At 39.8% G+C, this 13281-nt stretch overlaps 3 protein-coding genes and 1 long non-coding RNA gene across 5 annotated transcripts in view; 2 read left to right on the forward strand and 2 right to left on the reverse strand.

Annotated features, from left to right (window-relative positions):
* Positions 1–946: 946 nt before the first annotated feature.
* On the forward strand, positions 947–5062 carry LOC145446884 (mediator of RNA polymerase II transcription subunit 18-like). The gene is made up of 5 exons (XM_080325258.1): positions 947–1228; positions 1570–1699; positions 1895–2017; positions 4376–4454; positions 4511–5062. The coding sequence occupies exons 1-5, from the start codon at positions 1102–1104 to the stop codon at positions 4697–4699; spliced, it is 648 nt and encodes a 215-aa protein (XP_080181384.1). The 5' UTR covers positions 947–1101; the 3' UTR covers positions 4700–5062.
* On the reverse strand, positions 4390–5749 carry LOC145446885 (uncharacterized). The gene is made up of 2 exons (XR_013917379.1): positions 5611–5749; positions 4390–4871 (listed from the first exon to the last, which is right to left on the reverse strand). It is a non-coding gene; the product is annotated as an uncharacterized LOC145446885 (long non-coding RNA).
* A 99-nt stretch (positions 5750–5848) lies between these two features.
* Positions 5849–9996, forward strand: LOC145446883 (NADP-dependent oxidoreductase domain-containing protein 1-like). Its single transcript, XM_080325256.1, has 6 exons — positions 5849–6156; positions 6255–6454; positions 7223–7403; positions 7474–7637; positions 8154–8346; positions 9833–9996. The coding sequence occupies exons 1-6, from the start codon at positions 5981–5983 to the stop codon at positions 9984–9986; spliced, it is 1068 nt and encodes a 355-aa protein (XP_080181382.1). The 5' UTR covers positions 5849–5980; the 3' UTR covers positions 9987–9996.
* Positions 9997–12119: 2123 nt separating this feature from the next.
* The window catches only part of LOC145446881 (protein GREB1-like), a 44299-nt gene continuing 43137 nt past the window's right edge, over positions 12120–13281 (reverse strand). For both annotated transcript variants that reach the window (XM_080325254.1, XM_080325253.1), the window contains exon 40: positions 12120–12800. In XM_080325254.1, coding sequence (XP_080181380.1) covers positions 12625–12800 — 176 coding nt within the window. In that variant the 3' untranslated portion in view covers positions 12120–12624. The remainder of the gene's footprint in view (positions 12801–13281) is intronic.

Consider the following 13281-nt stretch of genomic DNA (forward strand, 5'->3'; position numbering starts at 1 on the left):
AGCATATAGGATTGTGTCCAGAAACTATCTCGCATGGTGTGCTGCACCAGTTTGGCGATAACTAATATACTTTACCGGCACTGCATCCAGAAAAGCAGGACCGCTTGGCGTAATCTCAATCATATCAGATAGGTATTTCTGGGATCTATAAGTTCACAAGCATTCGCTGTTTCACCTCTGTCATGCCTGCAAGAGGGTATTGTTGTTCTGAACCTATCGTTATCTAGTTTCAACACTAAAAATTCAATGACCAAGTGTCTCATTTTAGTATTTAATCACCAACGTACAATGCGCTTACAGAATCATCATTGCCGTTAGCGTACTTCTTGAACTAGTAGAAGCACATAATCAGCAAGCCGCCGTGGTTGTGATCATTGAAGCATAGCTGATTAACCAATCAAGAGACGTGGTTTCGTGATTACTAGTCTTCTCGCCGTTCTATGGTCGCTAACCCGCCCACACTATGGCAGCTACTTTCAAACGCATTTAGACAAATGTTAACGACTTTCCTGTAAGCTTATTGCAGTTTCATTGACGTTTTTTATCAATAATCTACAGAATGAGTCATGGATACGCATATATTTTGAGATTTTCCAAATTTTGGACAACCCTAATGTGCATAACAAAAGTGTAACGCGACGCTAACGTTGTTGTTAAGTTGTGGCTTCGTGCAGCGTTCACAAGATTCATAATCAGTACATTAGATTGATTATTTGCAGACCAGTGGCGTTTTCTGATACGGGCGTGGACATGCGATGGTTATGTAACTGGTGATAATTCTCAGAATGCCATGTCTTGTTCTGATTACCAGTGAACTCGGCCATTGATGACTTCACCAAGGGCCGAGTTCACTGGTAACCCTTAGACTGATGGTGAATATACAACTTCCTGACAAAAGTATCCTATACCCTCCATAGTACATTTTGTTTCATGTTGTCTACCGCATGAACCAATGGTGGGATGAATAACTGCCTCTGCGGTGTAGACTGTTCTAAAACTCATTGGAAGGCATGAATTTTCGGGTAGTGTGCCTTTAACTGATTACACTTACTAGACAGTGATACGTTCTAACATTATCTAAGAAAACTTCGGGACGCACAGATGGAGGCCGCAGAATATACACCTCTCTCGGGAAATGCCGTTATTAGTAGCGCAAATTACCAGGAGTATTTCTTGCAAGGAAGCATACTCGATTCTGAAATTCATAAGCTTCTTGACAGGCTTCAGGGTGAGATCACTTCTATGAGTTAGTCTATACTGGTGGATTGGGGTGATATATCTGACACTTTATTTTATATCAGTTAGTTTAGAGGCATTTATTTCTGTTTTTCGCCCCTCGTCGTTATATAGTGATTGTGTCGATTTCATTTATATCTATTAAAGATGATCTTAAACCCTTCCTAGGCTACTTAACTTAACTTCAAAATAATTAAAAAGTAGTTGAGCCACTGAAACAAAAAAACTCTCTAATAAGTTATGCATCTAGTGTAGATAAGATTGACTTGTAGACTCGTAGAATGCCAAACTGCATATTTGACCTAATTGATTATTGTCTTTCTTGGGATTCAGGTCTTTGTGACAACATTCCGAGAGAGCAATTCACCGATCAAGAAAAGATGTTTGTTGTCAAGGGTCCAAATGTGCCACAAGTACTAGTCAAATCCTGCAAGGCTCTCAGCAAAAGAACAGATTGGCCATGGTTAGTCACTAAGTATGTTTATTGTTCATTGATCTCGTGTATGGGCCTTCTACAGCGAGATGGGTACCTGTCATGTCACCACTAATTTAATCAAATGGAAGAGTGGTTCTTAAGCAACTCATTTCTAATGAAAACATCTGAAAGTGATTTTAATTTGTAAGATAGATATTTTCACTTTTTGACTCTGATTCTCAGGCAAATAAAATATATCGGAACTACAGAAAGTGGAGACAGAGCGAAAAGCTCGTTGATCAGAAGCTGCGTGACCGTGGCTTCATCTAAAGATCCGACAAAATTTCTTGAAGAGTTGGGATTCAAGTGAGTGAGTGGAATACCAGATAGAATGGCAGCTTTAATTAAAAGACTATTTCCAGCCGTTCCGTCTCCTTCCTATCATTTCATTTTATCGTAATCTTGTGGTGTTTTGAGACAATAAAGTGGACTGAATATATTTCGTCAGAGGTGATCAAAGCAGTCACCATTGGTACTCAAGTAGAAGTAGCAACCTACAAGTAAGTATAAAGGTTTTGCCCAAACAAATTAAGAAAACTGTCAAGTTGAAGTAGAAGTCTTCATTCATAACCACTTGAGGAACTAGTTTGAGTAGGCAAAATGTACTTTAAGTACTGCAAAAAGTAGTACTTCATTACTGATCAGTTCAAAAGTAACTTTTTTCAAATTTTACGGGTTACTTAATAAAATTGTTATGTTGCCTAAAAGAACTTTGCACACCAATTTTGGGTCAATTCTAACTTATAGACGCATTGCTAGAAGAAGAAAGTTTTTAATTTATTCAATAAAAATTAATATAAAATTGATCAAATCTCTTTGGCTACCCCATGAAATGATACACAACAAATTTTGCTGAATTTCAACAATTTGGCATTTCAAATCATAATATATGGTGGGTAGGTCCAAGGTCTATAATAAATAATTAAAGAATTTGCCCCATTGAATACTATGTTTTTCAGATTCAAAATTTTGTACTTTTCTGATACTGCAGTCAGGATTGAGCCAACAATGTTGTGCACCGTTTTTTAAACAATCTAACAATTTAATTCTGAGTAAAATTTGGAAACTTTTACATATATTTTTATTAAATAAATCCTAACTTTTTTCTTATACAGCGATACTTCCATACAGGGGCGTAGACAGGGGGGTAGAATTGAAGAACGTTCTACCCCCTTCCAGGCTCGATTCTATCCCGAAAATCCCAAGTCAACGCTATTGCTATATCAACATTTCTTCACGTTATCGCCTCATTTCAATTTGCTGCGCGCGGCGCCGATCGCCGACGCTGATTACATGCCTTTTTCTCGTCGATCCCTAGTCTATGGAAGCGCGTCTATGCAAGCGTGAAAGGGGCATTGTTAGATTTTTCTCTGGCGAGGGTTAGCGATCAGCTTAATCCCTTTATTCTGAATGCAGTCGTCGCGCAATAATAACATTTGTCTCGTCGTTCACGCCTTGTTTTCTCATCAACAGTTCATTGTAAACGATAACGAACATTAATAACATGAAAATAACAACTTATAACTGAATGAAATCATGTTTTAAAGCAATCGCATCTGATTCGTGCTTTGCCGAACTCAAGCCTGTTCCCCAAAACAGCGTGAAGACACAATACATTCCATTCGCATTTTATATTTGATGCCATTGTTGTGCATTGGCTTGACCTCAATGACCATGTATACGTCATACTGGATTATGCCTTTCGTGATCGGTATCCCACCGGGACGCATTCAGCCTTCAATAGCCGCGCCGAAACTTGTTTGAGATTCCCTCGCTTTGCGAATAAGTCATTATTCACACGCCGGTACAATTAGTATATGCGCCATGTTCGAAATGAATGTAATTAAAACGCCGAGAAGACGTTACACTTACACGCGAATTGAATCATGTCAAAATTCATGAAGATATAACAGATTCTGCGCTGTATAGATTGTTCGTTGTGAAATGTTGTTCTGGTATTGTTTCAAGGTCGATTACTTATTTGAATACAAATAAGACCTCCTGCACTGTCACGGGATGAGCGCGTGCTCATGGTAACATGATCCCCGTGCAAGTTGTTGATTGCTAACACGATCGATCCTCGTGCAAGCTGTTGATTGCTAACTCGCTTTCAGTAATTAGATCCGACAATTAGTTACGCTTTCAAAAGCGTAGGGAATACAGAAGTCGCTATCGTTAAGGTATGACGCATAGAGGCTCATTCTGCCCCCTTTATTCAGTTCTACCCCCTTTTTATCTCGGCTGGCTACGCCCCTGCTTCCATATGTTTTTATTGAGCCAATATCGGTGTGAAGAGTTTTTTGGCAACCTTACAATTTTATCAAGGAGTAAAATTTAAAAAAAAAATTATTTTGAAGAGTGCTTGACCACCTCTGTATTCCATTCCTCGTCAATTTTGTTCAGCCTATCGTTGCGAATGCCTTCCGTTGAATTGCATTCTCACATTGATAGTGATGCAAAGTATCCAAAATCCAAATTGTATAAAGTATATAGTTCTGCCTGAAAACTGTTTATGTAGATATAGTCCAAAAGCATGACTGCTCGAGAACTCCCCTGTGCAGTTCGACACCATTCCGGTGTGTTGGAATCTTTTGATGTACGGTAGTGAAATGATAAGATTCCATACAAGAATGTGACACGTTGAAAATTACTTTTGACTTTCAGAATACAAAGCGAAATGGTGACAAAAGGCTTTTTTTTCCGAAAGGGACGAATAAAAATTACGGTGACAAAATTGCACAAGGTGAGTCGCCTGCTTGAGAACACGACAACTTCAGTTGATTTGTTATGCCCGTACAGCATGTTTCATCGCAAGATCAAAATAAAGTGGAAGCCATCACGCTGTCCAATCTGGTAGAGGTCAGTATCTTTGCCCCGGCAGGCCAGGAAAAAGCTGGGGAAGAAGTGCGTCAATTTTGCGAGCAGCTGAAGCCACTGGTAGCGTTCGATGTGGATCACCGAAAATTACAGCAACTTGCTCCCATGTAGAACATATTCTTGGTTCTTTCGCACTGCCGATTGTTCACAATGGCGTTTGTCCAGGCGCCCCTTCCGCGTATAAGCGTTATACGGAGTAGCTCAATAAGCTCATGGATAATGACAATATTTATTGATGTGCGACATCTTGCAAGATCTGTCGATGGCTTTACCGTCATGTTACCTGAAAGAAGAGTTCTTGAAACCTTACAACCATGTTGACCCTCATGTAGCATATGTTGTACGGTGGTGTAACATCCTCACCCTAATCCCACTAATTTTGAGTATATGTGAAATGGAGTGTTTTTAGTATTCCTTGAATCTGAATTCTGTGCGGTAATTCATGATTTTCGCAAATATACTTCCTCAGATATACATTTTTACCAAACTGAGTCCAACAAGTTTTCGCCAGTACAAATGATAAGCGGCAGTTATCTGTAAATCGATAGGGGGACAGTAATGAAGCACTTCTACTTATTCACGGTACTCCAGATAGGTTTTGGATACTCACACAACCACTCCACAGTCCACACTTTTCGCTTAGTTGAAAATTGCTACTCAAGTAGAAATTTACAGCACTAATTCTACCTGAGTGCCAACTATGATTAGTTCGACCTCCGGTAAATTCCGACGAAGGTGAAATATTATGATGTATGGCATAGGTAAGAATCCCTGCAATGCATACGCGCGAATGTTACTGAAATATCGGTTGAGGGTAAGCTCGGGTTGTCTTGTATTCGGGTAGATAGAGTTGCCATTATTACGGCGATATTTCAGTATTGAAATCTGCGTACGGTATTTACGTTTAAATGTCCAGAATAACCTCCGACGGCGGGACTTGGCCCGGGCCGCCATCGTATGACGCCGACACTCACCACTATAGGCTATCTGACTTGAAGTAGTCTTTAAAATCAGACACCCACCTCGGCATAGGCCCTAGGCGACGTAGAGAGGAGGAATGCACACTGAATGAAAAGTAAAAGAAGCTAATACAAAAGGAAAAGCTTCTACTTCTATTACTCTTCATCAGTGTTCACTCCGCAGTGCAAGTGCATGTACCTTCTTTACATCGGTTACCCTTGGGTGACTGCTACAAGTCATTCGACACTCTCTTATCGTCTCATCGTATCGCAATCTTGTGGTATATTGATCCAATGAAATTATTTATAATCAACTGAACTGAACTGCAGATATTGTCATGCGTGACTTGCGCCGTCGCAGCTGTACCGATTCGGTTCAATGGCTATAACGAGATGCTGTTGCCTTGGATAAGCAACGCTACTTATACTCAGGATGTCTGGCTTCAGGAATCTAAATGATATTGCTCATGATTTGAAAACCTTGGGATTTGAAAGTGGACTGTCGTCCGAGGAAATAAAATACTTACCTCTGCGAGTCAGATCGCATGCTTTCACAGTCTGCATATGCGCGAACGCTAGTTATTTTGTAGCCAAGCTAAATGAAATCAGGTAAGACCATGTGACCATGACCAGTACACAAATTTCTGTTCTATTTGAGTTCCGCATTAACTGATCCTTCGTGACGTTTTTTAATTTCATATTGTCAGAGAAATTTTATCGGAAATACGTCACCCGGTGAACAGGAAGACGCTCAAATTTGTGAAGAAAACTAGCCACAGAAATGCAGTAAAAATTGGATTAATTGGATGTGGTAGACTTGGAACACAACTGATCACCACATTACTGACATTTTCTGATGTTCGACCAGAAGATGTAATCATTTCTACCCGAAAGCCTCATGAATTAGGTAAGCAGTAATATATAACTTAGGCCTACTGGAACCGATATGACTATATATTTATAATTTAGGCTTACCATACGTCCTCTTTTAAGAGGATTTGTCCTCTTTTTTGACTTTTTTGAAAATGTCCTCGGAGGACGCCCTTTTGTCCTCTTTTTTGAAAATTTAGGTCAGATATCGAGGAAATCGCGAGTGATATGCCGTAAATTAGCGCAGAAGTGAAGCTCCGGCGGGTATTTCGGAGGGAAAAGTGGTGATTTAAGCACTGAGCGAAAAGAAGACCTATTTTTTTTTTTTTAGTCATCCACCTGGCAATGTAGAGAGAAAAACGACGGAAGTGAAGACCTTTTTTTATTTTTAGTCAACCGATCACGAAGTGGGAGAAATTTACCGGTTTTTGAGAATTCTTCTCCAGTTTTGCATGTCTGAAATTTCTGAAAAAGTGTCCTCTTTTTACATTTCCAAAATATGGAAGCCTATTATAATTACACACCGGTACCGTACTGATAGGCCTACTGATACAATTTATACATATAACTATAGAAATAACCAGAGACGGTCTAATCACTCAGCATTGCTGCTCAATTATAAGTAAAAGTAACTATTTCCAAGATGTGTTAAAAGTTAAAACTACTTCAATTGACTATTTAAAGTTGTTCTTATGACAATTTCACACATAAAAGTCCCAAAATCAGATTAATCCGGCCACTTCCGTTGGTCCATTTGCTAGCAGCTCTCAGATCTGATTCAGGATTCTAAACATCTCCATTTCAGCGTCATTCCGCGACTCCGGAATCGAATGTGTATTCGACAATAGACGCGTAGTTCAAAATTGCCACATTGTATTTCTCGCCTGCTTGCCGTGCCAAGTACAAACAATCGCTGAAGAAGTTCGGGATCACATCTCACGAGACTGCATAATATACAGCGTGGTCACTGCTGTATCGTTACCTAGGTGATGCGCATTTTTGCTAAACGAGGTGCACTTTGCTAACAATATATTTCACTTGTGGTAATGTGTACAGGTTGAAGCAGCTTTTCCATCATAACAATGTGATCAAGACGGAATTTACATGGCCGGCGCCAGCCGAGGATTCCACGTGGCCAGTGGGTTGCAATGTAACTGACACGTTAAAGCAGGAGGAATATGCAGAATTGACTTGTCCGGTGAGCCGTAGAGCCCAGTCTGGTGAGTTGATTTTATGTTCTTAACATATTATAACACATTGTTGGCTCAATGCAAATAGAATTTTCTATGTAGTCGGGACTACCACCTGTTCTTTCATAATGTCATGCTAGTGGTTACAAGTAAATCTGGATGTTGAATTTGGCACTGGAGGCTCCTAATCTTAACCTACGCCTTACCCAAATACATTAATAGGCCTACATACATACCAAGTTCCGTAAATCACAATCACGTTTATATTCTGTGAAACATTCATTTTCCAATTTTTTAATACAATATTGATGCATCGCTTTCATAATTATAATAGTTATTCCATTTCTAATGCCATATTCACCGAGTTCCGAATTCGACATATGCCGAATTCACTGGTAACGGTAGCCTTGTAGAATTGATATTTGGATGTGAGAATTACTCATATGCAGATTTATGTATGATGCATAAGTGTCCATATTGATGAAAAATTTACTGGCATCAATGTATTAGTGTGGTATTTCTTACTTTTGTCAATTCTTGTCTCAGATGGCGTTGTATGGCAGAGCACCAAGTTATGCGAAGTAGCTCTTTACGCCGCCCTCAATATGTGTCCCCTACTAAGTGTGACAGCGGACGAGGCGATACATTTGGTGAACCTCGCATTCGTGGGACCGAAGAGACAAGACCTATCTTGGTCCCAATTTCTCGATGCAAGCTCAAGTCAACTGATCAAAGATGGGTGAGGGAATTGATGATAGAAAGCGACCAAACCCGAATTAAGCTTTGCTGTCTCTCTATCACAACTGAGTGTCAGGCTGCTGCAAGGCAGCATATATGATCAATAGAGCGATTTTTTCCTAAAACACGGAAGATTTTGGCCTAGAAATCAAAATTTTGACATTTTTAACTTTAAAAACCTAAATTTTGACCAAATTTTGACATCATGTATGAAAATTTGGTGCTTTCCCACATAATGTTAAAATTGTTCTACTTATCTTCATTTCTGGTTGGAATTGTCTGTCCTTACAAAGTAGTTTGGCCTGAAAAAACATATTTGACTTATAACCTGACAAATTTTTACATTAAAAACAACTTTATTTTAACAAAATCTGGACCTATGAAGAATTCCAGTAGTTACATCACGCATCATGGTAGAAATAATAATAATTTGTTGTAGTACAACGAAAGATACTTTCCTTCATTCTTGGGTAGAAAGTGTCTGTCCTTACTAAGTAGCCCCCCAAGAATGGAGAAAGTACGTTCAACAGCAGCAGTAGTTGGCTGGCAACACTGAAGTTGTGCGTACACTGCTGGTGACACACCATGTTGCTACATTCGGACAATGTTGTCTACATAACAATTTTTCATCATGTGCTTCTTGATCTGAGAAACAATGCCCTGCCCATGCAGTATTGCTTCAGTTAGGATATTGCAGTACGTTAAGCGTAACACTATAGAATGTAAACATGGATTGGCTACGACCGATTTTGCAGCTTCGTTCCTCTTCGCTGAGGCTGTATTCAGGATTATAAGCGTGAGCGACTGTAGAATTTCTGGCAATCCAAAAGTTATCTTCCAGAGCACAGAATTTACTGGATCTGGTCTTGATCGAAAGCTACTGTCGCTCCGATTTCGAAAATATAAATTGAAATATGATCAGGCACTGATTCACCTAGAATCCGCCCTCGAAGTCTGAAATATCGGCATTGTCCGAACAATCGGAGAGCCGCAACGGGTCATTGTTTTGCGGTTATCCAATTGTTCCGAACAATGCGCATTTCAGATGTTGAGGGCGATTTTTCGTCAAAGTCTGGAGCCTGGCCATATTTTGATTTATATTTTTGGAATCAGTGCAACAGTAGCTTACGATCAAGACCGGATTTAGTGAATTCTGCGCCCTGGAAGATTACTTTTGGATTGCCAGAAATCCTACAGTCGCTTACGCAAAAACAATTCTGAATACAGCCTCAGCAAAGCTGCAAAATCGGTCGTTGCCGTTCCATGTTTACATTCTACAGTAACACCATGTCAACATTTGTTTCATTTGACCGTTTATCATTCACAATGGGCCCTCTACCACGGTAGGCCTGTAAAGTAGGCTACAGGATGTCAAATGATATGATGATCGCCCTAATGATCAACAATGTAGTGATGTCTGCTAACATACAAATTTTATCATGCCACATGAAATCTTCAGCAACATCCTCAAACACTTCTGCTTTCAGAAACCTACCCGTGTTTGATCTTTATCACGTAGGGATGAACGATACGCCGCTCACAAAAGCACTGGAGAGCGAGGACTTGCGTGATGCTATAGTGCAAAGATACTCTACCGTTTTTGACCGTTTCAAATCTGCCGACACCTCAAGTAAAACATGATAACAGTTCAGATGCATGTAGAAATGCTATGGGAGCTTGGTACTGATGAGGTTGTGAGCCAGCAATAGGGATGATCGACTATCAAATTGCAACAGTGAAAGTATTCATATGATGGCAACTGGAGGGCCTTCCTATTACAAAATCCTATCAGAGTTGGACACTATATAATTCTTGATGGCTAATTTGAGTGAAATTCCGATAATTCAAATCTAATTTGTGAAATGCTCCTATGATCTAATTTTAATTCTAATCTGATTTTTCTGAAAATACGACAGAACTGTATATAGTGGGTAACGAGTGAAGCTAGGTGTACAGACATTTGCCATTGTCATGTTTCTGACGAGTTCCGATCTGATATAAACTTGATTTATGTTGTATTTATTTCAAATTTGTAGTTTAAGTCAATTCATTGCAAATTCAGTAAATCCAATTTGGAAAAGCTGTCCGACTCTGGACCTGAGGATTCACGGAGAACACTGATTGGACTCTTCCTGCTTTTGAATTTTTCACGATGCAATCAAACCCAAACCTAACCTTTGATCTGGTGTAACTAGTGAAAGTCTGATCGCCTGCGCTTCCGACTGATACAAATTATCTGGGTAGCAATCATGGTAGATTGCATCAGCCTTTCCCTATTACTATCTTTCACCTATCCGCAGTTCACAGTGCCCTTTCTTATACGATAACACAGACCATTTGTATTTCGTGACAACGCACACGCACAAACCTACATCCTTACACAGAAAAGATGACATTAAATCTTAGAACCAACATCATTAATTATCCGATTAAGTAATACGAAAACAAACTGAGAATAACAAATCGACCTCAGCCCCACCATTTTACTCACTTTGCACCCACAGGGGTCGACCCAGCAAAAATAAGCTTGCAGTAAACTACAACATTGTATCACGCTTTGAAAGGACATACTACAATACTAGTGTATGGTATTACTAGCAGTATTTAGAACCTGAGGTATATGTTCTGCATTACGGCGGCGTACAGATAATATTTTACGACCGGGGTTATGAGTCCACACATCTGACATCCATACGGTTACAAATATCTTACTCAAGCAAGAAAATGAAACCGTGAATAAAAAATAGGTTAAAAAATTGAAGAAAAAATTTGAGGTATTTCAAGATACATCTAGCAGACAGACATGACAGCGACAGACATCGATCGTTAGAGGAAATTAACCGGATCTTAATGGGTTAGTTGGGTGGTGAGAAAACAATCTCACCAATGGACGCGAATAGGCTCAAGTAAAATGAAACACAATGTCACGGAGAGGCACAGAAAAGTACAACGCTTTGGATCAAATAAGAAAAACGGTCGTGTCCCTGAGACCAGAAAATGCAAAAAAAAAAATTTCAACTGCTAGATAAAGAAAATAGTATTTTACGAAAAGACAAAGGTAAATATATGTACACAATCAATGGCTAAGCACTGTAAACAGCCTACGCTCGAGGCATTCCTAATTCATCAAGCATTTCGTTGAAGAATACTCAAGCATTTCGTTGAAGAATACTAACTGTTGAAGAGCATAAATCAAAAAAGTGTCATGGGTATGTGTAGCAAGGTATACTCTGTCTTTGTGGCAAAACATACTCACTGATCGAAATGACCAACATCCGAATTATTTGGTTTCACCCGAACTAACACACAGCTGCGTATTAATCTTTCGAAGTCAACTGAGACCAATGAGTACGGTCTGCCACACAGACAGTGCAAACCCGCCTTACAGTTACACGTATCGGGAACATGAATGTCGGAAAAGAAAACCTGAAGACAAACGGCGTTTTGGTGTTTCGATTACTACAGTATGAAATCACAGGGACGAGTGAGGTATTAGTATTGTTGGAATTGCTTCGAAACGCAAACAGGAATCGTGACAAGATAAGGAACATTGGAAGTATTGGTCGGTTCGACAGGAATTGTGAAAAATATATTTCATAATGAGTGACGCCAAACAGTAGATAACACACACGTAAAATGAATTATTGAAACGTAAGCAATCTTAGAAGAGTCGATGAGGCTGTTTTCCGGACAGTCAGTATAGTGCCGTACATTAAAAATCAAGACAATGTCGAAGAACATATGAGCATTAGAGCGCTACCATCTACTAGCGACGCCGTCATTTACTAAGTCATTCTACGACCCACCATAAGGATACCAATCGTATTACAATGGCAGTAACAACTACCATTGTACTCACAACAGCAAATCTTCGAAATAGCAGCAAAGAAGCGAATTACCAATACCAAACGTTGGATATTCCCGTGCTGGTGGGCGAATAGATGCAAATAAACACAGATCCCGCCATCACTCAAAAACAACTCTATATCCACAGCGTAAGAGTGTGAATTATGGTGCAGTTAAGGGATACTTTACTTTACTTAAGGGATACTTGACTCGGAGTTCACTAACGACAGAAAGACTGGCAAGGACATATTGATTTCATTAACGAACGAAAAGATTCGCGCGGACATTAATTTCATTACCACAAAAAAATCGCAAGGCACATATCGCTGGAACACAAACGAGTGGAACATTGCGTATTCGAGGCCGGACTCTGTTACGTTTTTGGCATTGTTGTGCTTGCATAAGATCTCGTTTGTAAAAAGGAAACGGCCTGCTATCTGGACGCTTGCAGCACGCCCGTCAAGTAGAACAGAGGCTTTCCGCAAGTTGCATCGTTCGCGGTCTGATATTCGTCGGGCAAACGAAAATGCCAGTTCTCTTCAAGGTGTAGGTCGACTACGGTTTGGCGGAGAGAGCTGCGGTCGCGTCCCACGACACACACCGTGGCGTCTGATAAAACGGATAGAGGTTAACGTGCGTTGATAAATATCATCGAGCGCAATCGTTGCGTGGTTCTTGCAGGCGTGGCTGTATGAGATTATCCATTCTAATATACACTCGCGAAACCACTCAAACAGCTTGGTGAGCCCAAGTGTCTAAACATCAGAGATGGCAAGTGATGAAGTAGTTTTGCCTAATTGCATAACTCGCTCAGTGATTACGTTTCTAGACTGCTTCCACTTGACGGTTTTGAAGGTAAAACTACTTAATTTTCAGACATTGGAAGCTTGTTCAATATAAAAAGTTGTTTTAGGGTGTTTTTGCATCATATATATGGGTGAAATTGTTAAATCAACTGGGCAAAATAGCTCCTGTACCACGGTAACTGATGTTATTATCACAATTTATATCTGTAGTGCCATATAGTCCTTTCGCATTAGACGCACTCTGAACAACTCTGCCATTTCCAATGTAGCCATCTCCAGTCAAC

This window comes from Botryllus schlosseri, chromosome 9 (assembly GCF_051294905.1).
Source record: "Botryllus schlosseri isolate E-star chromosome 9, Bs_hap1, whole genome shotgun sequence".
NCBI lineage: Eukaryota > Metazoa > Chordata > Ascidiacea > Stolidobranchia > Styelidae > Botryllus > Botryllus schlosseri.